General features: G+C 54.2%; 1 protein-coding gene across 1 annotated transcript; it reads left to right on the top strand.

Moving 5' to 3' along the window:
* Positions 1–97: 97 nt before the first annotated feature.
* DDX54 (DEAD-box helicase 54) lies at positions 98–26,969 on the top strand. The gene is made up of 20 exons (XM_055238300.2): positions 98–327; positions 4,520–4,649; positions 5,574–5,644; positions 6,247–6,435; positions 6,552–6,601; positions 8,490–8,531; positions 8,648–8,743; positions 10,288–10,409; positions 10,491–10,552; positions 10,656–10,787; positions 12,872–13,082; positions 15,540–15,674; positions 19,388–19,618; positions 19,703–19,776; positions 21,136–21,345; positions 22,135–22,277; positions 22,364–22,477; positions 23,534–23,638; positions 24,087–24,199; positions 26,353–26,969. The coding sequence occupies exons 1-20, from the start codon at positions 154–156 to the stop codon at positions 26,583–26,585; spliced, it is 2,637 nt and encodes an 878-aa protein (XP_055094275.1). The 5' UTR covers positions 98–153; the 3' UTR covers positions 26,586–26,969.
* The last annotated feature ends 539 nt before the right edge of the window (positions 26,970–27,508 follow it).

Below are 27,508 nucleotides of genomic sequence, written 5' to 3'. Positions count from 1 at the left end.
ACTCACTCAGGGGCGTGTGGACTAGGCCGCCCAGGGCCGCAGGCACTGGCGAAATTGCAGCCGAGGTCACGTGGCCACCGCACCTCCCCCCACCAGGCGGTTGGTGCGCGCCTCAGGCCACACCCCCTTCCGCGTTCCCAGCGCGCGGCCCGAATGGCGGCCGGCAAGCGCCCCGCTGCCGGACCTCGGTCGCGAGCTGCCATGGCCCAATGGAGGAAGAAGAAAGGGCTCCGGAAGCGCCGAGGCGCGGCCTCCCAGGCCCGCGGCAGCGACTCGGAGGACGGCGAGTTTGAGATCCAGGCGGAAGATGACGCCCGGGCCCGGAAGGTAGGCGCGTGGGGCTGGGACGCATGTTGGGGCCCGAGACCCGGCTCCGGGCAGCGCCCCGAGGCCTCAGTTTCCCCAGCTGGGGAGTGGGCTCTGCAGAGGGTGGGGAGGGAGGCTGCCGACCCGAGGACCGGTCTTGGGACCGCCGGCCTGAGCACGTGTCTAGGGGTTTGTCAGGCTCAGGGTTCCGCGGCCAGAGCCTTGGGATCCCGGGGCTGGAGCCTGCGGGCCTTCCTGCCGGGTTTTGGTCGCGCGTCTCTCATTGGCTGCCTACTGCTCGTGGGGAGGATCCTGGCTCCCTTTCGCCCAATGAAAAGTGCGGGTGCAGAAAATCTGACTTTGAGAGTTTGGAGCGTTCTTGGGGGCTTGAATTAAGGGGAGGCCGGACTGCGTGGCTTGAGACAGTCTGACGCCCCCAAACCTCTGGGAAACTAATTAAAAAAAATTTTTTTTGAGACAGAGTCTTGCTCTGTTGCTCATGCTGGAGTGCAGTTGTGTAGCCACGGCTTGCTACAGCCTCCGTCTCCTGGGCTCAAGCGATCCTCCCACGTCAGCCTCTCCGGTAGCTGGGACCACAGACACACGCCACCACGCCCGGGTAATTTTTAAATTTTTTGTAGAGACGGGAGTCTCCCTATGTTGCCCAGGCTGGTCTCGAACTCCTGGCCTCAAGCAGTCTTCCCATTTCTGCTTTCCAAAGTGTTGGGATTAACAGGCGTGAGCCCGGCCAGTTTGTGTTTGTTAACCATTTACTATGTGCCAGGCTCCATGCTAAGAGCTGTATGAGCCTTATTATTTAATCTTCACACCAATGCTGTGCTAACACCACCAGCAACTGTCATCTTCATTTTTCCACAGGAGGAAACTGAGGCCTAGAGGGTTAAGAAATAGTCAAAGGCCTGGTGTAGTGGCTACACACCTGTAAACCCAGCACTTAGGGAGGCTGAGGTGGGAGGATTGCTTGAGGTCAGGAGTTCAAGATCAGCCTGGGCAACTTAGGGAGACCCCGTCTCTACAAAAAATTAAAAAATTAGGATGGCTGCGGTGGCTCACGCCTGTAACCCCAGCACTTTAGGAGGCTGAGGCAGGCGAATCACCTGAGGTAGGGAGTTCAAGACCAGCCTGGCCAACATGGTGAAACCCTGTCTCTGCTAAAAATACAAAAATAGCCGGATGTGGTGGCATGCGCCTGTAATCCCAGCTAATCGGGAGGCTGAGGCAGGAGAATCGCTTGAAACTGGGAGGCAGAGGTTGCAGTGAGCCGATACTGCACCACTGCACTCCAGCCTGGGTGACAGAGCAAGACTCTGTCTCAAAAAAAAAAAAAAAAATTAGCCTGTCGTGGTGGTGCCCACCTGTAGTCCCAGCTCCTGGAGAGGCGATGTGGGAGGATCACTTGAACCTGGGCGGCCGAGACTACAGTGAGCTGTGGCTGCACAACTGCACTCTATCATAAGCAACAGAGGAAGACTCTGTCTCCAAAAAAAGAAGAAAAAAAAAAGAGAGATCCCATCTATACAAAAAAAGAAAGAAGCTTGACCAAGACCTCACAGCTTGTGAGTACAAGAGCCAGGAGATTCAAACTTGGAACTGTCTGATTCCAAGGCCTGTGCCGTTTCCATTACTGAATGCCACATGTAAGCACATGAGGGGATGGATGTGAGCACCAATGGGGCAGAAGGGCTGTGCCCATTATTTCCCACAGTCCTGTTCCCAGCGGGTGCCTGGCACCAGGTAGGCTCAGGGCAAGGAGATGAGTAAGTGGGCGTTTATATGAAGAGAAAAGATCACACTCCAAGGCAGGAACTAGAGGAGACCTCATCCCACCATCCCCCTCCCCTTCCAGCCTAGCCAGCGCGTGGCACACAGTAGGTGCTCAACAAATGTAGAGAAACTACTAAAGGCAATGAACAGCACAGGCGGGCAGAGGTGGTGAGTACCAAAGAAGAGGAGTCTAAGTGTGGTTCAGACCAAGGGCTTCTCACGGCACTGCCCTATGTTCAAATTTGGCCCAACCTTGCACTGGCTGTGCCCATTTCCACATCCGTAGAAGGCAAGTAAATGATTATATATGTTTCAAAGATTGTTGGCCAGGTGCCATGGCTCATGCCTGTAATCTCAGCACTTTGGGAGTCCGAGAGTGAGATCACTTGACGCCAGGAGTTCAAGACCAGCCTGGGCAACATGCATGGCGAGACTCTGCAGCTACAAAAAATACGAAAATTAGCCGGGCATGTGGTGTGTGCCTGTAGTCCCAGCTACTTGGGAGGCTGAGGTGGGAGGATCACCTAAGCTAGGTGAGCCACGATTGCCCCACTGCACTGCAGCCTGGGCAACTGAGTGAAACTCTGTCTCAAAAAAAAAAAAGTGTTGAGAAGACTAAAGGAGTCTGGGCGTGGTGACTCATGCTTGTAATCCGAGCACTTTGGGAGGCCAAGATGAACGGATCGCTTGAGGTCAGGAGTTTGAGACCAGCCTGGCCAACATGATGAAACCCCGTCTCTACTGAAAATACAAAAATTAGCCGGGCCTGGTGGCGCGTGCCTGTAGTCCCAGCTAGTTGGGAGGCTGAGGCAGGAGAATTGCTTGAACCCGGGAGGTGGAGGCTGCAGTGAGCCAAGATCCTGCCACTGCACTCCAGCCTGGGTGACTGAACAAGACTGTCTCAAAAAAAAAGAAGAAGACTAAAGGACATGCTGTTCATGCGTTCGGTAGCTATTGCAGGCGCCTGTGTGTCTCAGGCACCTTGTTTTCATGTACCTAGAGCAGGGGTTGGCAGACCTATCAAGGGCCAGATGGTAAATTTTTTTTAGGTTTTGTCGGGCCATATAAGATTACTGTCTTTTTTGTTTGATTTCTTTTTCCTTTTCTAACAACCCTTTAAAATGTAAAAGCCGTTCTAAATTCACAGACTGTTCAACACAGGCCATGGCTCTGCCCTAGAGGATTGTAGTCAATCTTAGAGGGTCACAGTGAGAAGAACACAGTCTCTGAAGCCAGGGTTCACATCCCTCACCCGCTACCTGCTGGCTGTGTGACCTTGGACACGTCACTTTATCTCTGTGCCTCAGTTTCCTTCTCTGTAAAATGGACAGAACAATACTACCCACTTCATTAGATTGTCGTGAGGATTAAGTGGGTTAATTTGTATGAATTCTCAGAGCAGCACCTAGCTTATAGTAGATACCTTGTAAGTTTTAGCCACTCTTATGAATTGCTGCTCCATAAATGCTTTTTTTTTTTTTCTTTTTTGGTAAAGATGGAGTTTCGCCATGTTGCCCAGGCTAGTCTCGGAACTCCTGGGCTCAAATGATCCACCCACCTCAGCCTCCCAGTGCTGGGATCACAGGCGTGAGCCACCACGCCCGGCCATAAATACTATTTTTAAGAGAAAGGGGACAGCCCTGTAGTCCAAGAAGGTTCCCCAGAGGAGGTGTCTGGATTGGATTTAGCTGTGCCAGGACAAGTGGGTCCTGGGTGAGCAGAAAGGTGGCCAGGCACAAGACAGACCAGAGATCAGAAAGGAGATTGGTTGGTGGCTGGTGGGGTGGGGGTAGGGGGCAGGAGAGCTTGGAAAAGTCTAGTACTTCACACATAGTAGGCATTTCAATTGGCTCTTTAAAGTATTTAGGGGCTGGGTGTGGTGGTTCATGCCTGTAATCCCAACACTTTGGGAGGCCAAGAAGGGAGGAATACTTGAGGCCAGGAATTCAAGACTAGCCTGGGCAATGTAGTAAGACCTCATCTCTACAAAAAAAAATAAAAAATAAATACAAAATTAAAAAATTAGCCAGGTGTGGTAGTATACGCCTGTAGTCCCAGCTACTCAGAAGTCTAAGGTGGGAGAATCACTTAAGCCTAGGAGTTCAAGGCTGCAGTGAGCCACGACTGTACCGCTGTACTCCAGCCTGGGTGACAGAGTAAGACCCTGTCTCTTAAAAAAAAAAAAAATGGGTATTTACTTTTGGGATTGGGATTCAAACCGAGACAGTCTATCTGCAGACCCCACTCTAAACTTCTGTCCTGTCCTGGCCCAGCCAAAGGAGAACTTATTAGCAAAAAAGTGACGTGATCTGGCAGAAGCATTATTGGCTTGAATGGGGGAGAGAGGGCAACAGCACAGCCCCCTTCCCTGCCCCCTGTGGTCCCACTGTGCCTGGAGTGACACCGCCTCTCTGTTCTTCCCTCCCAGCTGGGACCTGGCAGACCCCTGCCCACCTTCCCCACCTCAGAATGCATCTCGGATGTGGAACCGGACACCCGGGAGATGGTGCGTGCCCAGAACAAGAAGAAGAAGAAGTCTGGAGGCTTCCAGTCCATGGGTGGGTACAAGCTTGGCATTGGGGACTTTGCGGGAGCAGCAGCTGGGGGTCGACCCCGTCTCTGCACTCCATCACTGATATCCACTCTGGGCTCACCACTGTGGTTGGGTAGACTGGGGTAGCAGATCTGGCCTCCCAGTCATTCAGGGCCTTCTAGTGGGGCAGCGGGCCTGACACAGGAGAGGGCAGTTAGAACAGGCCTCGGGAAAGGCAATGCAGATGCAAGAACAGGCAAAGACAGTCAGGGACTTACTGCATACAGAGGGGCATTTCAGAAGGAGGGAAAGGATGGAATGGGTGGGTGGTGTGGGGACACCTGGCTGGCCAGAAATAAAGCCTGACTCTCTTACTCTTACAAATCAGTAGCAGCTGGAGCAAGGATTTAAATATCAAGATGAGTGCTGGGTGCGGTGGCTCATGCCTATAATCTTAGTGTTTAGGGAGGCAGAGGTAGGATCACTTGAGGCCAGGAGTTCAAGTCCAGCCTGGGCAACAAAGTGAGCTCCCATCCATGCCCTCACCACCAAGAGGGACAAGAGTCCCTCCCCACCAGCCAGGTGATTCTGAAGTTCATTCCATACATCCTCATTGTGTCCACACACACTTCCGAGAGGTGCAGGACCTTACCACGCCTAAAACGAAGGCACAGCTTCTTAGTGTCATCTAAGACCCCGTTAGTGTTCAGAGATCCCTGCTATCTCATGACATCAAGAGGGGTTCACATCAGAAAATCAGATAAGGTTCAGATGCCCCAGTCAGATCTGTCTCCTAAGTCTCATTTCACCTTTCAGTTTCTGCTTTATTGCTTTTTTTTTTTCCCTTTCTGTTTATTGTTGATGAAGCTGTCATTTGTCCTGTAAAGTTCTCTGGGGTTGGTGCTGTGGGGACTCCCTTGGCCCCCTGACCGTTTCATGTCTCTCCCAGGCCTAAGCTACCCGGTGTTCAAAGGCATCATGAAGAAGGGGTACAAGGTGCCGACGCCCATCCAGAGGAAGGTGAGGGGTGGGGCGGTCAGCGGGTGAGGACCAGGGAGGAGTGACATGGCCCTCGTCTCTGGCCCCTTGACAGCCACCCCTTGTCCCAGCTGTCACATCTTCTGCCCCCTTTACTCTGCTGAAGCCCCAGCTAGCATGTCCACCTTCTAGGTGGAGAAGGTTGGGCTGAGCCGAGCAGAGACTCTGGGCCTTTCTGCCAGTTGAGCCTCCTGGAGGCTGCCCACAGCTGAGCCTCAGCTCAGGCAGCTCCCAGCCACCTATTATCACCTGGAGCTTGTGATTACCGTTCTTAGACATTTCGCCCAGTGGGAGCCATTTCTCTGGGGTTCTGAGGAGGAGGACTAGATGGGAGGTAGAGTCTGGCTCCCCTGAAGAAGGGTGTTCCAGCAATGGAAAGAGTTGGGGTAGTGAGCAGCTTATCCTTGGAGGCGTGCTAACAGGCTTTTGAAAGAGTGGGCAAGAATAGGCTCAGGGCTGGGAGACAGGTGCCTGCCCATTCTCTGAGATCTATAGCACGCCCACTCCTCAGGGCCTTGAAGCTCTGGATCACGTGGTGTTTGGGGAGGAGCTGACCCTGACCTTCCCTGCTTGTGCCTCTCCAGACCATCCCAGTGATCTTGGATGGCAAGGACGTGGTGGCCATGGCCTGGACGGGCAGTGGCAAGACAGCCTGCTTCCTCCTCCCCATGTTCGAGCGGCTCAAGACCCACAGTGCCCAGACCGGGGCCCGCGCCCTCATCCTTTCGCCCACCCGAGAGCTGGCCCTGCAGACCCTGAAGTTCACTAAGGAGGTGTGTCTGGGCTTGGGGAGAGGCGGGAGGCGAGGGCTGACCTGGGACCAGACGCAGAGGCCACGAGTGTGCTGTCATCTCACCCCTGCCCTCTCTCAATCACTTTCTCTTCTCAGCTAGGCAAGTTCACTGGCCTCAAGACTGCCCTGATCCTGGGTGGAGACAGGTAAGGTCCCTGCACCCCATGCCAGGGTCACCACCATGCAGGCACATCTCTGTGTCTCCAGGACATTAGTTCGATTTAAGCTGTGTTGCTTATTAATAATAGCAGCTTCTGTGCTTATTCAAAAAACCCAACAAGGCCGGGCCCAGTGGCTCATGCCTGTAATCCCAGCATGCTGGGAGGCCGAGGTAGGCAGATCCCCTGAGGTCAGGAGTTCGAGACCAGCCTGACCAACATAGCGGAACCCTGTCTCTACTAAAAATACAAAAATCAGCTGGGCGTGGTGGCGCATGCATGTAATCCCAGCTACAATGGAGGCTGAGAAAGGAGAATCTCTTGAACCCGGGAGGTGGAGTTTGCAGTGAGCTGAGACGGCATTACTGCACTCCAACCTGGGCGACAGAGCGAGACTCCATCTCAAAAAAAAAAAAAAAAAAGAAAAAGAAAAACAAAAACCCAACAACAACAAGGCTGGTCCAGTGGTAGCAGGTTATCAGCACTTACCAACATTAGTATCATTAAAGTTGGTATACAACCACCTCACTGCTAAATTTAACTGGCTTAAGAAAAAAACCAACAAGGGAAATCATGCGATAAAATATTAAAATAAATTGCCCACAGAAGCAGTGCCACTCAGAAGTTCTGATGCTCCTGAAATAGAGTCATCAGCTCACAGGATAGACAAGTGTATCTATTTTAATATGCCTAATCGTGGGCTTGGTTTTGTTTTTGTTTTTTTGTTTGTTTATTTTGAGACGGTCTCGCTCTGTCACCCTGGCTGGACTGCAGTGGCACAATCACAGCTCACAGCAGCCTCAACCTCCTGGGCTCAAGTGATCCTCCCATGTCAGCCTCCCCAGTAGCTGGCACTGCAGGTGTGCACCACCACGCCCAGCTAATTTTTTGTATTTTTTGTAGAGATGAGGTCTTGCCATGTTACTCAGGCTGGTCTCGAAATCCTGGGCTCAAGCGATCTGCCACTTTGGCCTCCCAAAGTGTTGGGATTACAGGCATAAGCCACCACGCCTGGATGTGGGCTGTTTGAAAGCAGAAAGCACAGGAATTGAGGGATGTTTGTAATAGCTCAGATTCATAAGATGTATTCTCGCCTGATGTTCATCTACCACCCTTCCTAGGTAGTAGGTGCCACGTCTGTTTTACAGATGAGCAAAATGAGGAAGTGACAAGTTAGAGTCAGGCAATGATTCCAAAGTACAGCTGGGATCAGAATCCAGTCTTCTGCCTCATTCCATGCCTTATCCCACAGTTTCTCCCTTAAAGGGCAGTCCCTTTAAGGGAGAAAGTTTAAGGATGCCACTATTAACACTCTTGATTCTCGGAGAGTTTGCTTTTCAGTGCTTTTGTCTCCATTGTCATTTATTCTTTCTAAAGTTTGTGATTGTCAGAAAGGCCTCCCTGGGCTAGTCCTGGCCCAGGACTACCCTGGCTCCTACAGGTATCCCAAGGGTGCTTCAGAGGAGGACTAAAATTAGGGATGTGTACCCAAAGGGTTTAAAGACGGGAGCTGATAGAGATCCGGGGAACCTGGGTTCTAGTTGGAGCTGGTAGTTCCAGGGTTAGTTGCTGGGGGTGCTGTGGATAGAAGGCATCTTTGTTGCTCTCTGGAACAACAGAAGGAGTGAATTGAGGTCTGTAGTTGAACCCATCTCTTCGAGGGAACTGTTATAACCATTCTTTTGCATATTTCAGCTTGTATCTCTTGTCAGGGCAATGCCTTTGCCTCATATCTCAGCACTGGCCTTTCCTCAGTTCCAAGCCTCGGGTCTGTGTTCCTGGGGATGGGGTGTGCAGCCTCGCCTGGACATTTGGTCATGGGAAGGGAAACCAAAGAGACCTGTTCTATCAAGCTAACCCCTTCTCTCCTCTCTAGGATGGAAGACCAGTTTGCAGCCCTGCACGAAAATCCCGACATGTGAGTTTGTGGATTGGGGATGACTCCCTGGGGTCCCTTCCCAGTAGTGGGAGTGTAAGAGAACTATGGTGGTGGCCCTGGCCCTGGGGTCACCTGGCCTGTGCACCCTCTTCCAGAATTATTGCCACGCCTGGACGTTTGGTGCATGTGGCTGTGGAAATGAACCTGAAGCTGCAGAGTGTGGAATACGTGGTGTTCGATGAAGCCGACCGGTAAGGCTGCAGGTCCAGCCCTGAGCACTTGTGTCTGAACTGGGAAAGCAGAGGCAAAGAGGTCAACCAGAGGAAGGCTCTGCCGGGAGAGACCTGTGTGGCCAAGATCGAAGCAGTGTCTCCCCAGATGTGGGCTGCAGACCTCCTCATAAGCGGTGCTGGAGCTCATCTATGGGGCTCTCTGACCAATATTTATAATTTTGCATTTCAGGAGTATTGAAATGAATAATAGGACATCTAACATGGGATTTATTTATTTATTTATTTTTGAGACGGAGTCTCGCTCTGTCATCCAGACTGGAGTGCAATGGCACGATCTTGGCTCATTGCAACCTCCGCCTCCCGGGTTCAAGTGATTCTCCTGCCTTAGCCTTCTGTGTAGCTGGGGTTACAAGCACGCGCCACCATGCCTGGCTAATTTTGTATTTTTAGTAGAGATGGGATTTCACCACATTGGCCAGGCTGGTCTTGAACTCCTGACCTCAGGTGATCCACCCGCCTCGGCCTCCCAAAGTGCTGGGATTACAGGCGCGAGCCACAGTGCCCGGCCCCTAACATGGGATTTCAAAAAAGAGATTTTTTTAAAAAGCACAAAGTTGAGAGCATGGACTCAGGAGCCAGACAGGAGTGGGATCAAGTCCTAGCTCTGTGACTTCAGCTTTGTGAATTTGGGCAAATCACTGCGCATCTGTGGGCCTTGGCTGCTTCAACTGCAAAATGGGGATAAAGCAGCACGTACCTCACAGGGGTGCTGTGAGGACCAGAAGACTTGATACTTGTAAAGTGCTTAGAACCCTCCCTGGCAGAGTTGGGGAGGGGGATGTGGGGGAAGGAGGGAGGGGCTGCTATCATTGATTGATTGATGGTGACATGGTCTTGTCTGTCGCCCAGTTTGGAGTGCAGTGGTGTGATGATGGCTCACTGCAGCCTCGACCTCCAGGCTCAAGGGATCCTCCCGCCTCAGCCTCCTGAGTATCTGGGAATATAGGTGTGCGCCACCACACCCAGCTAATTATTATTATTTTTTTTTTGAGACGGAGTCTTGCTCTGTTGCCCAGGCTGGAGTGCAGTGGCATGATGTCGGCTCACTGCAAGCTCCGCCTCCCGGGTTCACGCCATTCTCTTGCCTCAGCTTCTGGAGTAGCTGGGACTACAGACGCCCGCCACCACGCCCGGCTAATTTTTTTGTATTTTTAGTAGAGACGGGGTTTCACCGTGTTAGCCAGGATGGTCTCGATCTCCTGACCTGGTGATCCAACCGCCTTGGCCTCCTAAAGTGCTTGGGATCACAGGCATGAGCCTCTGCAGCCGGCCTGGGCTGCTGTTGTTTATTTCAGCATGAGTTTGTAAGAACATAACCAAGACAGATTCCAGATTTCAAGGTTGTTGTTTAGGATGAAGTCACGTGATAAGTGTGAGTGGGCTGAGTTAGAGTGAGGCAAGCCCTGGGACACCGCAGAAGTTGTGGGGACAAGGATGGCTGAGGTTGGAACTCCAGGGAGTGGAGGCCCCCTCTGACCCAGTCCTGCCCTCTACCCTTCCAGGCTTTTTGAAATGGGCTTCGCAGAGCAGCTGCAGGAGATCATCGCCCGCCTCCCTGGGGGCCACCAGACGGTGCTGTTCTCCGCCACGCTGCCCAAACTGCTGGTGGAATTTGCCCGGGCTGGTGTGTGAGCTGAGGGTGGACATGGGGGCTGGGGGTCCAGTCCCTCTGCAACTCCCTCACTCTCCCCCACGTCTCCTGCAGGCCTCACGGAGCCCGTGCTCATCCGGCTTGACGTGGACACCAAGCTCAACGAGCAGCTGAAGGTGAGGCTGCATCTGTCCCGTCCCAGGAGGGTGTGTCCAGGTGGGCCCTGCAGGCCCTGGGCCAGGACCCTGTAAGCCAACCCGCGATGCCCTCTCCCCGCAGACCTCCTTCTTCCTCGTGCGGGAGGACACCAAGGCTGCCTTGCTGCTCCACCTGCTGCGCAACGTGGTGCGGCCCCAGGACCAGACCGTGGTGTTTGTGGCCACGAAGCACCACGCCGAGTACCTCACTGAGGTGAGCAGAGTCCTGAGTGGGACGGGCACCTCCTTCAGCCCGAGTTTGGAGCTGCAGTTCCCTGTGCAGTCACTAGAGGGCAGCACGAGAGCGGACCAGGAGCCTGGGCCTGGGCTCAAGATGGTCATTTTTGTTTTTTTGGAGACGGAGCCTCGCTCTGCCATCCAGGCTAGAGTGCAGTGGCACAATCGCGGCTCACTGCAGCCTTGACCTTCCAGGCTCAAACGATCCTCCCGCCTCAGCCTCCTGAGTACTTGGGACTTCTGGCACATGTCACCATGCCCAACTAATTTGTTACTTATTTTTATATTTTGTAAAGACAGGTTCTCACTCAGTTGCTCAAGCTGGTCTTGAACTCCTGGGCTCAGGTGATCCTCCCACCTTGGCCTCCCATAGTACTGGGATTATAGGTGTGAGCCATTGCACCCAGCCTAAACTTTTTATTATGAAAACATTTTTTTTTTTTTGGAAGTGGTATCTTACTCTGTTGCCCAGGCTGGAGTGCAGTGGCACGATCTCAGCTCACTGCAACCTCTACCTCCCAGGTTCAAGTGATTCTCCTGCCTCATCCTCCTGAGTAGCTGAGACTTCAGGTGCCACCATGCCTGTCTAATTTTTGTATTTTTCATGGAGACGGGGTTTGCTGTGTTGGCCAGGTGAGTCTTGAACTCCTGACCTCAAGTGATCTGCCCATCTCAGCCTCCTAAAGTGCTGGGATTACAGGTGTAAGCCACAGCACCTGGCCTAAACTTTTTATTGTGAGAAAATTTCAAACCAGTTCTAAGATCAGAAAATAATATGATGAACCCCGGGTACTCGTTATCTAGGTACAACTGTTAGCAGCTCATAGCTGGTTTTGACCTTCATCTGTTATGTCCCCTTACATCCGGGTTATTTTGAAGCCTGTCCCTGCCATTCTGTTATTTTCCTGTAGATTTTTAATGTTTGGTTTGTTTGACTTCTTAAGATTGAGGCATGACCTGCATGTAGCAAGCTGTGTGAAGCGCTGTTAGCATGTGTGAGTGGCTCAAAGAGTTTTTTCATATGTGTTATGCCTGTGTGACCCCCGCCTGGGTCAAAGCCTGGGGAGTCGCTGTGCCCCGGAAGGCAGCAGGGCCCCTTTCTGTCAGTGCCTGCCTCCCCATCAGCTACACCTGGGTCTGTTATCTGAGGACATGGTTCACTGGGTTTCACTTACTCCACACACAGTTAACAACGTTCCCTCTGTGCAGCTGCTGGGGTCACCAGTGAATAAGACCAAAATAGTAATTTTTAAATAGTTGTTTTTTAGAGACAGAGTTTTGCTCCTTTGGCCAGGCTGGAGTGCAGAGGCATGATCATGACTTACTGCAACCTCTGCCTCCTGGGCTCAAGTGATCCACCCACCTCAGCCTCCCAAGTGCCTGGGACTACAGACACGAGTCATGCCTGACCATGCCAGCTCATTTTTTATTTATTTTTATTTTTTTGTAGAGATGGTGTCTTGGCTGTGTTACCCAGGCTAGTCTGGAGCTTATGGGCTTAAGTGATTTTCCAGCCTTGGTTTCCGGAAATGCTGGGATTACAGGCATAAGCCACTATGCCCAGTTTAAATAGTAATCTGTAAAGAACAGCTAGCACTCCCATGAGTGTTCCATGTTGAGACTCTGTTCTCAGCACTGTGTATACTGACTCATGTGATCCTCATATTAAGGCACAAAGAAGGGGCAGTTATTCGTACAGATGAGGAAAATGAGGCACAGAAAGGTTTGGTAACTTGCCCAAGGTCACACAGCTTGTTTGTGGCAGAATCAGGATAAGGCCTGTGCACTGAGGTGGCATTTGCAGTTTCCCTGAGAGGGCCCTCTGCACACATCATCTCTGATCCTCAGACAACCCTGCAGAGAGGTGGGAGGTGTTGTAAGCTCCATTCCTCCCCAAACTGGTGTCACCCAGCATGCTGGGATTCAGACCAAGGGTGCCAGACTCCAGAACCCGTGGTCTTGTCTCTGCACCTCAGTGCCTGTCCCCTGCCATGGTCTGGCTTCCTTTCCTTTCTCCTCCAAGTCTCCTTCTCACTTTGCTACCATCTTTGCTCTGAGCAGCTGCTGACGACCCAGCGGGTGAGCTGCGCCCACATCTACAGTGCCCTAGACCCGACAGCCCGCAAGATCAACCTTGCCAAATTCACGCTTGGCAAGTGCTCCGCTCTCATTGTGACTGACCTGGCCGCCCGGGGCCTGGACATCCCGCTGCTGGACAATGTCATCAACTACAGCTTCCCCGCCAAGGGCAAGCTCTTCCTGCACCGCGTGGGTAAGCAGCCCGTGGCTGGCGCTGGGGCAGGCAGGGGTGCCAGATCCTGGCAGAAGCCGAGGGTACAAGGCTTAACTCTTGACACTGCACATGGGGTGGCTGTGGGCCTTTTTTTAGAGACAGAGCCTTGCTATATTGCTCAAGCTGGTCTCAAACTCCTGATCGTGCCACTGCACTCCAACCTGGGTGACGGAGCAAGATCTTGTCTCAAAAAAACCAAAACAAACAATTATTCAGCTTATGGTTTTTTTGACTTTACAATAGCACCCATACAGCTGTTCTATTTTTTTCTTTCAGTACAGTATTCAATAAGTTACATGAGATATTCAACACTTTATTTTAAAATCGGCTATGTGTGGGATGACTTTGCCCAAGGGTAGGCTAATGGAAGCGTTTGGAGCATGTTCAAGGCAGGCTGGCTGAGCTGTGATGTTTAGTGGGTTAGGTGCAGTGCGTGTGTTTTTGACGGCTGTTGGGTTTATTGAGATGCAGCCCTTCGTAAGTCATGGAGCAGCTGTGGTCTCATTTCAGAGATCGCTGTCCCCCATTGCTCTCTGATGACATGGCCGTCATTTTGGTGTGCGTCCATTCTTCTGATGTTTCTATTTTAAGTTGTGGTAAAGTAGACATAGCATGCAATTTAGCATTTTGCCATTTCCCAGTGTGCAGTGGAGTGGCATTGAGTCTGTTCACATTGTACAACCGTCACCACCATCTGTCCCCAAAACTTTTTTTTTTTTTTTTTGAGATGGAGTCTTGCTTTGTACCCCAGGCTGGAGTGCAGTGGCGTGATCTCGGCTCACTGCAACCTTCATCTCCCAGGTTCCAGCTATTCTCTTGCATCAGCCTCCCAAGTAGCTGGGATTACAGGTGCTCGCCACTAGGCCCAGCTAATTTTTTGTGTTTTTAGTAGAGACGGGGGTTTTACCACGTTGGCCAAGCTGGTATTGAACTCCTAACCTCAAGTGATGCGTCTGCCTCAGCCTCCCAAAGTGCTGGGATTGTATGCATGAGCCACTGTGCTTGGCCCCAGAACTTTTTCATGTTGCAAAACTGAAGCTCTATCCATCAGACAAAATCTCCTGATTCCCCTCCCGCAGCCCCTGGTAAATGTTATTCTACTTTCTTTGCCTTCTTTTAATTCGTAAGTGTCATGTGGTGGGTGCACTTCCCCCTTGTTGCTGTCTGCTGTCCCCTAGTTTCCATTGCTATGTGGAGAGCTGGTTCTGCATGTCCCTGGGGAGGTCCCCAGGACCCCCGCCCCCCGCCCCCGCAAAGGGAATTTCTTGTGCCTCACAAGACCAACAGTGCCGGTCAGACAACCTCAAATGAAATCTCCAAATGTCATAACACCTTGTTTTCCCAAGATACAGAGACAAACCAAAATGTAATGCTATGTAGGGATTTATGTACTTCATGCAAAACTGCAATCATATTGGGTGCTCTTTTTTATAACTTGCTTTTTGTTTTTTTCTTTTTACATCACCGTACATCACGAATGTTTTTCGTTTACTATGAAATGTCATTCTGTGATGGGTTGGCACATCTTTTCTGTAAGGGGCTAGACATGAAACGTTAGGCTTTGTGGACCATACTGTCTCTGTCATAACTGTTCATCTCTGCTGCTGTCGTGTGAATGCTGCCTATTCATTTACATAGATAATATATAAACAAATGAGTGTGGCTGTGTTCCAGTAAATCTTTATTTACACAGACAAGCAGAGGGCCAGGATCTCACTCTGTTGCTTGGGCTGTAGTGCAGTGGCATGATCATAGCTCACTATAAGCTTGAACTCCTAGATTCAAGCAATCCTCCCAGCTCAGCCTCCCAAGTACTTAGGGCTACAGGCACACACCACCACATTTGGCTAATTTTCATTTTTTGTAGACATGGGGTCTTGCTATTTTGCCCAGGCTGTTCTCGAACTCCTGGCCTCAAGTGATTCTCCCGCCTCAGCCCCTCAAAGTGTTGTGATTACAGGCGTGAGCCACCAGCCTGGCCCTGCAGGCTGCAGTTTGCCCACTCTTTTCCTGAGCTGTTTAATTCCCACAGTGTGGCCATCAGCTGATTCACCTATCCAGTCTCTATCCTTGAGCCTTTAGTTTCCAACTTGGGGCTGTCCTAGTCAGGGCCACACCAAACCTCCTTGTGTGTGAATCTTTGCGTCTTTGGGGAGAATTCTCAAAAGTGGGGGCACTGAAGAGTTTTGATCATGCTCCTGAGCAGGGCCTTGCTGTATTTTTGCTAGTCTCCAGAGCACTGTGCCAGCTCGGGCACACTCTCACAGATCAACCCAGGGACGGGATTGAACTTCCCTGTGCGTAGGTGGGGACAGTAGCTGTGTGAGGTTCGAGGCCTGGCCAGGCTCACCCGCCCAGGGTCTGGCCTGTGGAACTCATGCTGGGTCCAGGTCCTTCTTCTTTGCTTAATTAAGCTTGAACGTCTCCTTGCTGCAGGCCGTGTGGCTCGGGCTGGCCGAAGTGGCACAGCCTACTCCTTGGTGGCCCCTGATGAAATCCCCTACCTGCTGGATCTGCACCTGTTCCTGGGCCGCTCCCTCACCCTCGCCCGACCCCTCGAGGAGCCCTCAGGTGAGTGGAGGCTGGGTGGGGCTAGGGGGTCCCCGTGGAGGTCATGGGCCCTGTTTTGGCTGTGGGAGGAGGTGGGGCTGGGTTTGACCCCAGGAGAAGATGATTCCTTTTATTTATTGTATTTTATTTGTTTTGTTTTATTTTTTGAGACAGAGTCTCACTCTGTTGCCTAGGGTGGGTGCAGTGGTGCGATCTTGGCTCAAGGCAACCTCTGCCTCCCAAGTTCAAGCCATTCTCTTGCCTCAGCCTCCCGAGTAGCTGGGGCTATAGATGCCCGCCACCATGCCGGGCTAATTTTTTATTGTATTTTTAGTAGAGACAAGGTTTCACCATGTTGGCCAGGCTGGTCTTGAATTCCTGACCTCAAGTGATTCACCCACCTCCCAAAGTGCTGGGATTACAGGTGTGAGTCACTGTGCCCGGCTGATTCCTTTTATTTTTTAACGAGACGGGGTCTTACTCTTGCTCAGGCTGGAGTGCAGTGGTGCGATCATGGCTTGCTGCAATTTGCAAGTCCTGGGCTCAAGCAAGCCACTGTGCCTGGCTAATCCCTCTATTTTAAACTCAGGATTTCCCACAACAATCCGGATTTCTGGTATCTACTGGGAAACGGTTGGATCTGGGTGCTAAGCCGTGGCACCCCCGTTAGGCTTCCTGGTCCCTTGCAGCCCCTGCCTGCCTCCCCTTCCTGTCAGTGTGGCCTGCCCAGCCCCTGCAGGCATCTAGTGTGTGACCCTATACTTGACTGAGTTTTCAGGGGAGCGCAGTGGAGGGAGAGAGAGGCTGAGGCTCATTTAGACCAAGCCCACAGGACATTTTTTTATTTGTTTATTTATTTATTTATTGAGACAGAGTTTCACTCTTGTTGCCCAGGCTGGAGTGCAATGGCGCGATCTCGGCTCACCACAACCTCCGCGTCCTGGGTTCAAGTGATTCTCCTGCCTCAGCCTCCCGAGTAGCTGGGACTGCAGGCACACACCACCACGCCCAGCTAATTTTCTATTTTTAGTAGAGACAGGGTTTCACCATGTTGGCCACGCTGGTCTTGAACTCCTGATCTCGGGTAATCTGCCCACCTCGGCCTCCCAAAGTGCTGGGATTACAGGCGTGAGCCACTGTGCCCGGCTGCCCACAGGACATTTCTGTATACATCCTAGAGTGGGAATGCATGGGACAGACAATAGCAATCACCATGGCCTCCAACTATGGGCCTCCACCTGCAGTCCTGCTGGTTCCCAGGCCCTGGACACATCTTGTCTCATTTGTCCGTCTGTGCTGGAGGGAGGGCTGTCATCACCTCTGCCTCACAGATGAGAGAATGGCTCTGACAGGCCTACCCGCATGCATACAGCAGGGAGGTGGGGAGCTGAGATTCAGGCCACCCCAGAGCCCCGAGACTCAAGCTCAGAGAGCTGAGGCGGCCTCCTCTGGACAGCCCAGCCAGCAGTCAGCAGAGAGCGCAGCCATCAGAGCTCCGGGCCCCCTCCGCCTCGGCTGTTCACTCTTGGCTGCCAGTGGTGATCTCTGTCCAGGCCGTGGCCCTCTCAGGTGACCGTGTGGCCCTGCAGTGTCCCAGCCCATGCCTGGAGGCAGCTGGAAAGCAGACACCGCAGTGGAAAGTCTGGGGTCAGATGCGAGGGCATAGGAAAGGGCTGCGGGGCCTGGCTGGTTGAGGGGCGGCCTGTGCAGTCACTGGAGGTGCAGGCCTCAGTCGGGCGCCACACGGGTGAATTGGAACGGGTGCCTAAAGGGCATTTCAAAGCATTTTCCTGGGGGCAAAGCCGAGAGTGCAAGGGCCAAGGGAGGGAGGTGCCAGCAGAGCCCCACCCGGCAGCCCCAGGGGCCCGGTGACAGGCAGGAGCAGGAGGAAATGGACCCTGCGCCCAGGGCCTGCTCAGGGCCAGAGGCAGCATGCAGCCCCGTACAGGCTCTACAGATCTGCAGCCTCCTGGGTTGAGAGCTGTGCATGGGCGTGGGAGGGGCAGAGGGAGGGAAGGAGCCTCCCCCAGTGTCCAGGCAGAAACCACCCCCGGTGCAGTTAGCTTTTAGGGGAGAGACATATTTGCTCCAGAGCTAGCCGGGGGTCAGCAGGGCCCAGCACCTGCTTAATCTGGAGAGATGGGAAGAGGGCAGGCTCCTGACCCAGTGCAGGGTTTGGTTTCCGACCCTGACCCTCACCGTGTGCCCCTTGGCAAATCTCTAAACCTCCAGGAGCCTCAGTTTCCTCATCTCTAAAATGGACTCATCAGGGCCTTTCTTGCAAGATTGGCCAAATGTTGGTAGTTAATGCTGGGTGATGGGCCCATGAGGTCCATCACACTCTTCCCTCAGCTTTTTGTTTTTCTTTCGTTGTTTTGCTTTTTTATTTTATTTTATTATTTTTTTTTTTTGAGAGGGGCTCACTGTCACCCAGGCTGGAGTATAGAGGCATGATCACAGCTCACTGCACCCTTGATCTCCTAGGCTCAGGCAATCCTTCCACCTCAGCCTCTTGAGGAGCTGGGAATACAGGCAGGTGCCACCATGCCTGGATAATTTTTTTTATTTTTTGTAGAGATGGGGTCTCACTATGTTGCCCAGGCTGGTCTTGAACTCCTGCACTCAAGCGATCCTCCTTCCTTGGCTTCCAAAGTGCTGGGGTTACAGGTGTGAGCCACCATGCCTGGCTTACTGTTGTATATATTTTGTAGTAAAAAGTTAGAACGTGACGACAAAAGAAAACAGGTACTTTCCTCATAGGTTTGGTGTGAGGTAAAAGAGATGATGATGATGGACTCAGCACAGTGCTTACACATAGGAAGCCTCTGTCCCCGGCATCCTCTGCTCTTAACTGTTGCTGTTACTTATTATCATAAGTATCGCTGTTGTTAGTATGGACTCTGCCTACATTGAATCCTGTCTCTGCAACTGACTCATTAGACAGTCCTGGTAGTAGTTGAACCTCGCTAAGCCTCAGTTTTCTTATCTATAGAACAGGGTTGCTGTGGAAATTGAATTTCTAATGCTGGAGTCAGCAAAGTTGCTGATGTTTGTTTTTTGTTTTTAAGAGAGACAAAGTCTTGTTCTGTCACCCAGGCTGGAGTGCAGTGGCACTATCACGGCTCACTGCAGCCGTGAGCTCCCAGGCTCAAGCGATCCTCCTGTCTCACCAGCTGAGTAGTTGAGAGACTACAGGGGCACAACACCATGCCCAGCTAATTTTAAAATTTATTGTAGACATGGAGTGTCACTACATTGCTCAGGCTGGTCTCCAATTCCTGGCCTCAAGTGATCCTCCTGCCTCAGCCTCCCAGAACTCTGAGATTACAGGCATGAGCCACCACGCCTGGCCAACAAAGTTTTTTTTTAGAGCCAGATAGTACATATCCTAGGCTCTGTGGGCCGTGTGATCCAGGGTGGCTCTTCAACCCTGGCCTTGTAGTGCAGAAACAGCCAGAGACCATGCGTAAGCAAGTAGTGAGCTGTGCTCCGGTAGAGCTATTTCCAGAAGCAGCAGGCAGCTGGCCGGCCGGCCGCAGTTTGTTGACCCATGTCGGTGTATTCAAGTGTCTGGCTCTCTAGCTCCTCCGTAAGTGCTGGTGTTCTTTGCAGTGATTATTTTGTAGCCATTTACCTGTGATTCAGGGGCCAGGGTGAGGCCCAGGAGTGGTGGTTGGGCAGTGGACAGGCGGGCCAAGTGAAAGACCTCTGACAAGGTGCTGTGTGGCGTGCAGGTGTGGCCGGTGTGGACGGCATGCTGGGTCGGGTGCCACAGAGTGTGGTGGATGAGGAGGACAGCGGCCTGCAGAGCACCCTGGAGGCATCGCTGGAGCTACGGGGCCTGGCCCGCGTCGCCGACAACGCCCAGCAGCAGTATGTGCGCTCGCGCCCGGCGCCCTCACCCGAGTCCATCAAGAGGGCCAAGGAGATGGACCTTGTGGGGCTGGGCCTGCACCCCCTCTTCAGTGAGTCCTTCTACAAGGCAGGGGGTGGCAGGTGGGCCTTGCTGACCCCACCCACAGCCTCACACCTTGCTGCTTTCCTACCAGGCTCGCGTTTTGAGGAGGAGGAGCTGCAGCGGCTGAGGCTGGTGGACAGCATAAAGAACTACCGCTCCCGGGCGGTAAGTGGGGCCAGGTGGAGACCACGCTCTGAGTCCTGGCTCAGTGGAGCCTAGAGACAGAAGGCCTGTGGCCTGGGGTCACACGGTGACAACAGTGGTGCCAGGACTCAGATTGCACTTCTGACCCCCAGCAGGGATTTTCATCTGAGCTTATAGCTTCTTAACCTGCAGCCTTGGCTCTGACAGCCTCTCTTGAGATGCACCTTGTTCTGGAACCATCCCTGCTGGCCCACAGCAGGTCCTATGGGGCAGCCATTCCCTAGCACTTACAGATGGCTCACAAGGGGAAGTGACATGCTCCCAGTCTGTTAGAGGCCTGAAGAGCTGGCTTTCCTGAGCTTCCTTCCCTCCTTCCCAACTGTTGACTCCCATTAGGCACCCCATCTTGTGCATATGGAAGGGGATGCACAAAAGGAAAGACCTACTCAGGAGTGAGTAAGCCTGCCCGCCAGCTAGGATCAGGAGAGGAGCTGGAGAGAGTGTCATGGTTAAGAGCACCGGTTTTGAAGTCAAATGGACTTGGGTTGACAAGCTATGGTTTTTCCTAGCATGTGACCATGGGCTGGTTACTCACCCTCTGGGTTTTTGTTTGTTTATTTTTGAAACAGTGTCTTGCTTTGTCACCCAGGCTGGAGTGCAGTGGTGCAATCATGGCTTACTGCAGCCTTGACCTCCTGGGCTCAAATGATCCTCCTATCTCAGCCTCCTGAGTAGCTGGGACTACAGGTGCATGCCACCACACCTGGCTAATTTTTTTTAGTTTTTGTAGAGATGAGGTCATGCCATGTTGCCTAGGCTGGTCTCAAACCCCTGGGCTCAGGTGATCCTCCTGCCTCAGCCTCCCAAAGTGCTGAGATTACAGGCGTGAGCCACAGTGCCTGGCCTGGGTCTCTCTTTGTGTTTTTGTTTTGTTTTTGAGATGGAGTCTCACTCTGTTACCCAGGCTGGGGTGCAGTGGTGCAATCTCGGCTCACCGCAACCTCTGCCTTCTGGGTTCAAGTGATTCTCCTGCCTCAGCCTCCTAAGTAGCTGGGACTACAGGTGCCCACCACCACACCTGGCTAATTTTTGTATTTTTAGCAGAGATGGGGTTTCGCTGTGTTGGCCAGGCTAGTCTCGAACTCCTGACCTCAAGTGATCTGCCTGCCTCAGCCTCCCCAAGTGCTGGGATTACAGGCATGAGCCACTGCGCCTGGCCTGGGTCTTTCTATCTAATTGTGAAGTGCAGATAATGAGAGTGCCCACCTTGGACATTGGGGAAGGCTTGGGGAAGAACACCCATAGGGAGCCCACCAAGTGGTAAGGGTGGGGTTGGGGGTAGGAGGCCAGTGGGCAAAGGACTGGGTGTCCCCTCCACAGACTATCTTTGAGATCAACGCCTCCAGCCGAGACCTATGCAGCCAGGTGATGCGCGCCAAGCGGCAGAAGGACCGCAAGGCCGTCGCCCGCTTCCAACAGGGGCGGCAGGAGCAGCAGGAGGGCCCAGTGGGCCCAGCCCCGAGCCGCCCAGCACTGCAGGAGAAGCAGCCTGAGAAGGAAGAGGAGGAGGAGGCGGGAGAGAGTATGGAGGTACAGGTTCCACCCTGGGGACCCTGGACCTGGGGTATGGGGAAGGGGTGGCTAAGTCCCAGCAGCCCATGAGGCTGTCCTAGGATCTTTGAGCAGTGGATGGAGGTGGATGCAGTCAGCTTCCCATCTGCAGAGTCGGGGCATGGTTCTTGTCCACCATCCCTCGTTTAAAACTCTGGGGCCAGGTCTTTAGCCTAAGGAGCTGTGTACGACATGACACCCTCAGTGGGGTTCGGGGCATCACCAGCCACCACACATATCAGGGCTTCTGCAGTGAGACGTGTGGGTCTCCACTCAGAGGGAGGACCATGAAGTGTCCCATTCACCTGGTGGGTGGGTCCTGGGCCTGCGTGTCCCCCAGGATGTCCCTCTCATGTTTTGTTTGGACAGAGGGTTCAGTAGCCAAGAAGACCAGTTGGAGACCCCTGGCCTAGTCCACGTTGTTCATAGCAGGCCAGGCACAGAGAAGGGCCGGGCCGCCTGTCACGCAGCCTGGGGCGCGGAGCTGGAATGGGGAGTTGGGTCTCCCGCGGCCGGCACTCTCCTCCTCACCCAGCTGTCCTGCCTCTGCTGGTCCCTGAGGCAGGGGTTGCGCTGTGTGTGCAGATGAGGAAACTGAGGGTCCCACAGGAGACACTGTCACCCGGCTAAGAAATGGCAAAGCGAAGCTTTGAAAGTCCCCGAGAAGCCATTGGCCCTTCACTGTGGCCAGGCTGGTGGGTAGGGAGGCTGCGGGGACTCCCCGGGGGCGGCAGGCATGACCGGGGGCCTTGGTCCCTGCTCTGCCAGGACATTTTCTCAGAGGTCGTGGGCCGGAAGCGGCAGCGGTCAGGACCCAACAGGGGAGCCAAGAGGCAGAGGGAGGAGGCCCGGCAGCGGGACCAGGAATTCTACATCCCCTACCGGCCCAAGGACTTTGACAGCGAGCGGGGGTGAGTGGCTGGCGGTGTCCTGGGTGGGGCAGGCGGGTCCGCTGGGTCCCATCAATCTGATTATGTCTCCCACTCTCCCTCTGCAGCCTGAGCATCAGCAGGGAAGGGGGAGCCTTCGAGCAGCAGGCGGCTGGCGCTGTCCTGGACCTGATGGGGGATGAAGCCCAGAACCTGACGAGGGGCCGGCAGCAACTCAAGTGGTGAGTGATCAAGTGAGCTGCCCCTCCATGCTCGGGGTGAGTGAGCTAGTGAGCCGCCCCTCCATGCTTGGGGTGAGTGATCGAGTGAGCCGCCCCTCCCTCCATGCCCGGGGTGAGTGACCGAGTGAGCCGCCCCTCCATGCTCGGGGTGAGTGATCGAGTGAGCCGCCCCTCCATGCTTGGGGTGAGTGATGGAGTGAGCCGCCCCTCCCTCCATGCCCGGGGTGAGTGACCGAGTGAGCTGCCCCTCCATGCTTGGGGTGAGTGACCGAGTGAGCCGCCCCTCCATGCTTGGGGTGAGTGATGGAGTGAGCCGCCCCTCCCTCCATGCCCGGGGTGAGTGAATGAGTGAGCCGCCCCTCCCTCCATGCCCGGGGTGAGTGAACGAGTGAGCCGCCCCTCCATGCCTGGGGTGAGTGAATGAGTGAGCCGCCCCCCCCTCCATGCCCGGGGTGAGTGAATGAGTGAGCCGCCCCTCCATGCCGGCAGGCAGGGTGAGCTCCCTGACGTCCTCACTCCCATCTGATCCTGCACAGCCCGGATTATGGCCTGGCTGTGCCCCATGTGGTGACCACTCACAGCAGGTGTGATGGCCCCTGGCTGTGCTGTCCCCTTGATTTGATCACACACCACAGAGATCTTGACCCCATCTATTCTTTTTGCTGGCAAGTCTTTCTAGACAGGGCTCAGGACCCATTCGTTCAGGACTCTAGCATCTGGAGAATGTATGTTACTCAACCCAGGGTCACAGCTGGGAAGGGGGAGGGGATTGGAAACCCTTCAGGAAGCTCTTGTCCCTGAGCCAGGCCCCAGTGCTGGTGGCAGTCCTCTGACTGCCACACTCCCTTTTGAGACCTGGACTGCAGGGAGAGGTGAGGAGGGATAGGGAAGAAGCCTTTATTGAGCGCCAACTGCATGCCAGACATGGCTGCACTGATTTCCTTTAATGCTTCAACAACCTGACAAGAGGGTCGGGTGAGGAGACAGGCCCCTAGCGGCAGCCGGCACTCCAAGCGTTTCCCTCCACGGCAGCCGTCCCAACTCCCTCTCCTGCAGGGACCGTAAGAAGAAGCGGTTTGTGGGACAGTCAGGACAGGAAGACAAGAAGAAGATTAAGACAGAGAGCGGCCGCTACATCAGCAGCTCCTACAAGCGAGACCTGTATCCTGAGGGGCGTGGCTGGGGAGGGGCGGGGCCGAGCAGCTTCAGCAGCAGCAGCTTCAATTAAGTGGGACCTGGGGGCGGGGGTGGGGAGGAGGGGGCGGGGCTGAGCGGCTTCAGCAGCGGCATCCCCAGTAGGTGGGACCTGGTGCTGGGGGCGAGGCCGAGCAGCTTCAGCAGTAGCATCTCCAACTAGTGGGGCCTGTGCTGGGGGCGGGCCCAGCAGCTTCAGCAGCCGCATCTCCAATAAGTGGGACCTGGTGCTGGGGGCGGGGCCGAGCAGCTTCAGCAACAGCATCTCCAATAAGTGGGACCTGTGTGCTGGGGGCGGGGCCGAGCCGCTTCAGCTGCGGCTGGGATAACGGAACTCTGTCTGCTGGGGCAGTGTGGGGAGGAGCCTTCTCCCATCCCAGGGGCTTCACGCAGCTTCCTTAACGAGGTTTCCCAGCTATCAGAAGTGGAAACAGAAACAGAAAATTGATGATCGTGACTCGGATGAAGAAGGGGCATCTGACCGGCGAGGCCCAGAGCGAAGAGGTGGGAAGCGAGGCCGTGGCCGAGGTGAGAGCCAGGGTGGGGAGTGTGGGTGCACAGGTAGGCAGAGCAGTTATGGTCAGATTAGTGTAACGCTGAGGCACAGGTGCAAGGGCTACTGCAGAGCCCCAGAGCTGGGTGTGTTGGGGTATGCTGCCAAAACCCTGGGTCCCTCCGTGATCCCCCCACCCAACCCCCACACCCACAGGTTCCCCCTTCCTACTGTTCCGGCCTCTGATGGTCACGAGCACCGCCTGACAGGCGCTGAGAAGCGCCATGCCCCTCAGGTGCCTTGTCCCCGACCCCCTTCCACTTCACAGATGAAGCCACAGGGATAACTTCTGGTAGATGCCCTGTTCACCTAATTAAGCCAATTGTCTAAAATCCTAGAGAACTCGGGAGGTGGAACCTTGTGCGAATGCTGCTACATGGGCCATTTTCACCTGCAAAAATGGCATTTGCATGTGGTTCGACCTGACAGCATGAATTGATTCCCTGTGGTATCCTCAAGAGTGACGTTCCTTTTAGCAATGCTGTGGGGAAGTTCATGTCACCAAAGACACAGTCAGAAGCAGCTTTGGTTCCGGGAGGAGGCGATCACCGGGGATGTTGAGGAAGATACTTCCTTGAAATGTGGGTTGGCAAGTGGTACATTTGGTCATCTGAGGACTTGGACCTCTTTGATCTGGCCTGGGTCCCTCAGCCAGTAACAGGCAAAGGTGGATTTGAAGCCGGCTCTGTCTGCCAGAGCCTGTGCTTAAGGGCTGTTGTCAGGGAGGGGCTCCCACTTGCTGGGTGCAGGCAGGCTCTATCCTGGAAGGCCACACATGACCTGGGAGGCAAGGTGACTGCGAATACCCATTTTGCAGGCCGGGAAACAGGTGCCTTATGAGGGCTATGACTGAACCTGGGTCACCAGCTGCCCAAGGCTCCCACCTGGGCCTTCCCTGGGGAGAGGGGAGTTTGGGACCATGTCTTGGGTCTCTCTCAGATGGCCTTAGCCCCTGCTTGTGTCCCTCCACCTCCTGAGGCTGGTCACTGCCTCCCCTGGGTGTCTCTGTGAGCCTGTGTGCATTTGCCTGGGCCTGTTCTCTGTGGCTCCTCCCTCTGCAGCTCTCCCATCTGTGGGAGCGTCTCCTTGTCAGCATGGCTGGGTGGGGACCACCCACACCTCACTTCTCAGCCTGTTTTTACCTGGGTGAAACAGCAGCTTCTGCTGCGAGCAGTGCCGTGCAGTGGGCGTGCAGGGGCTGGGGAGAGGGAGGCGACCTGTGGGCTTTGGGAGAAAGCAGCTCTTCTTCCTTTGCTGTCCTCATTGGAAGTGATAGGTCCTGCGAGTCACCCTGGCTCCACTGGAGACAGCTGGGACCACCCTAATGGTCATCCCTCTGGGAGCCCTGGGGAGGCTGCTGTTATGAATGGGGAGGAGGAGGAGGACACAGGGCTTAGTGGGAGCCAGGGAGGGTGGTGCTTGCCTCCCGGAGAACTAGAAGAATGGACTACCTGATGCCCACCTGTCGGGCTGGGGCAGGGTTGCTGACCTCTGCTGCTGCTGCTTTGCTGTGTGATCTCAGACAAGTCCCTCTCCCTCTCTGGCCTTCTCTGATTCCTCTCCTACCTAAAGGAAGGTTCATCTACATTCTTTTTTCATTTAACAAGCCTAGAGCATGGTGTCCATGGAGACAGGCTGAGGTCTGTATCGGTTACTATGGGGGGCCTCAGAGCCTGGCGTGCAGTAGGTGTGCTGTGGAGACATACACTCCTTGGTTGGAGAAGTTTTAATAGTAACAGTCATGCCCAAAAGGCTCTCACTATGGGACAGGCCTTGAAATTCTGAGCACTTTACACCATGTAAATGCATTTACTCTTCACCCATGAGGGAGGTGCTGTGATTTATAATTCACAGATGGGGAAACTGAGGCACAGAGCCGTTAACTTCTTGCCCAGGGTCCAAGAGGTCACAGCTGGGATTTGAACCCCAGCAGTTCTGGCCCTGTGTTATTGACCACTCCATGAGGCTGCCTAAAACTTTATTAGCCACCTACTGTGTACAGACACTGGGCCACAGCAATAAGCACAGAACAGGAGTAGGGGCAGGGGAGGAGTCTGCGAGCTTCTGGGAGGAGGGGATCTTGGGAGTGATCCCAACAGCTGAGCTCCCTGAATCCCTGTCCCGGCAGGTGCATCCCAGTCCCGCGCCCCAGGCACCCCTGCAGGCCGCGTCCGCCCGGAACTCAAGACCAAGCAGCAGATCCTGAAGCAGCGGCGCCGGGCCCAGAAGCTGCGCTTCCTGCAGCGTGGTGGCCTCAAGCAGCTCTCTGCCCGCAACCGCCGCCGCGTCCAGGAGCTGCAGCAGGGTGCCTTCGGCCGAGGTGCCCGCTCCAAAAAGGGCAAGATGCGGAAGAGGATGTGAGGACCAGGACCCAGCCCCGTGGCTCCTTGATTGGCCTTAGGGTGGACATCAGCAGACGTTCCCGTGCACCACTGTGTGCCTGGCCCTGTGCTGGGCACTGGGGGCACTCCCTGCAGGAGCCATCATCCGTGAAAAGGAGCACTGTATGGCCACAGAAGGGCAGCAGCTGCGTCAGCCTAAGACAGAGACATTTGAGCAGGGCCCTGAGGGGTGTGTAGGAGTTCGCCAGCAAAGCCAGGCAGGCCAAGACCTGAGTTGGCAACTCAGCTGCTGCTGCTTCCATGTGTTCTGGGTTCAGAGGTCATGGCTGCACCGGTCAGAGCCCTGAGTGCCTCAGGGTTTGGCAATGGAATTTTTAATGTAATAAATCTTTATTGAGCACTGCTGGTGGCCAGGAGTGTGGTCTACTTGGGGAGTTGGAATGGAGAGACCCGGGTATTAAAATCCCAGCTAATGTGGCAGAGGAGTTGCGGGTCTCCTGAGGGCAAGTTCTGCTGCCTTGTCCATTTAGCGATGAGGAAAGTGAAGCTCAGAGCACAAGCCAGGTGCCAGAGGTGGGAGTTGGTCCCCCTTCCTCCCACTGGACATGGTTGCAGCTGGGAGTGGGCTGGGGGAGGGGAACAGGATGTGCAGCCCAGGGGGCAAGGGCACAGCTGCTCCCCTCTGGCTATGAAGAGGTTAACACGGCCCCTCCACACCTGGAGGTGAGAACCTGGCCTGCCCTCTGTCTTCTCGCCACCCACCCCGTTTGAGGTTCTGAGAAGGTCAAGGGCGGCCCCAGGAGCTGGATTCTCAGGCTGGGCCCCTCACCTGGCAGAGTCCATAGTGGAGGGGACTTGGTGATCTCTCATCTAGCATGGACCCTGTTCTGAGACCTGACAAAGAGCTTTTGTCGTGCCCCAACCACCCTGGCACGAGGGTCT

Source organism: Symphalangus syndactylus, chromosome 13, assembly GCF_028878055.3.
Source record: "Symphalangus syndactylus isolate Jambi chromosome 13, NHGRI_mSymSyn1-v2.1_pri, whole genome shotgun sequence".
NCBI classification, from domain to species: domain Eukaryota; kingdom Metazoa; phylum Chordata; class Mammalia; order Primates; family Hylobatidae; genus Symphalangus; species Symphalangus syndactylus.
Note: the sequence above shows the minus strand (reverse complement) of the source record. Positions and strands in the feature narration are given on the sequence as shown.

Bases quoted from the DNA above. Each gene is read 5' to 3' on its own strand.
- DDX54 (XM_055238300.2), top strand. From the start codon at position 154: ATGGCGGCCGGCAAGCGCCCCGCTGCCGGACCTCGGTCGCGAGCTGCC. The intron at 10,410-10,490 runs GTGTGTGAGCTG...CGTCTCCTGCAG, and splicing joins GGTGGAATTTGCCCGGGCTG to GCCTCACGGAGCCCGTGCTC. The intron at 15,675-19,387 runs GTGAGTGGAGGC...TGTGGCGTGCAG, and splicing joins ACCCCTCGAGGAGCCCTCAG to GTGTGGCCGGTGTGGACGGC.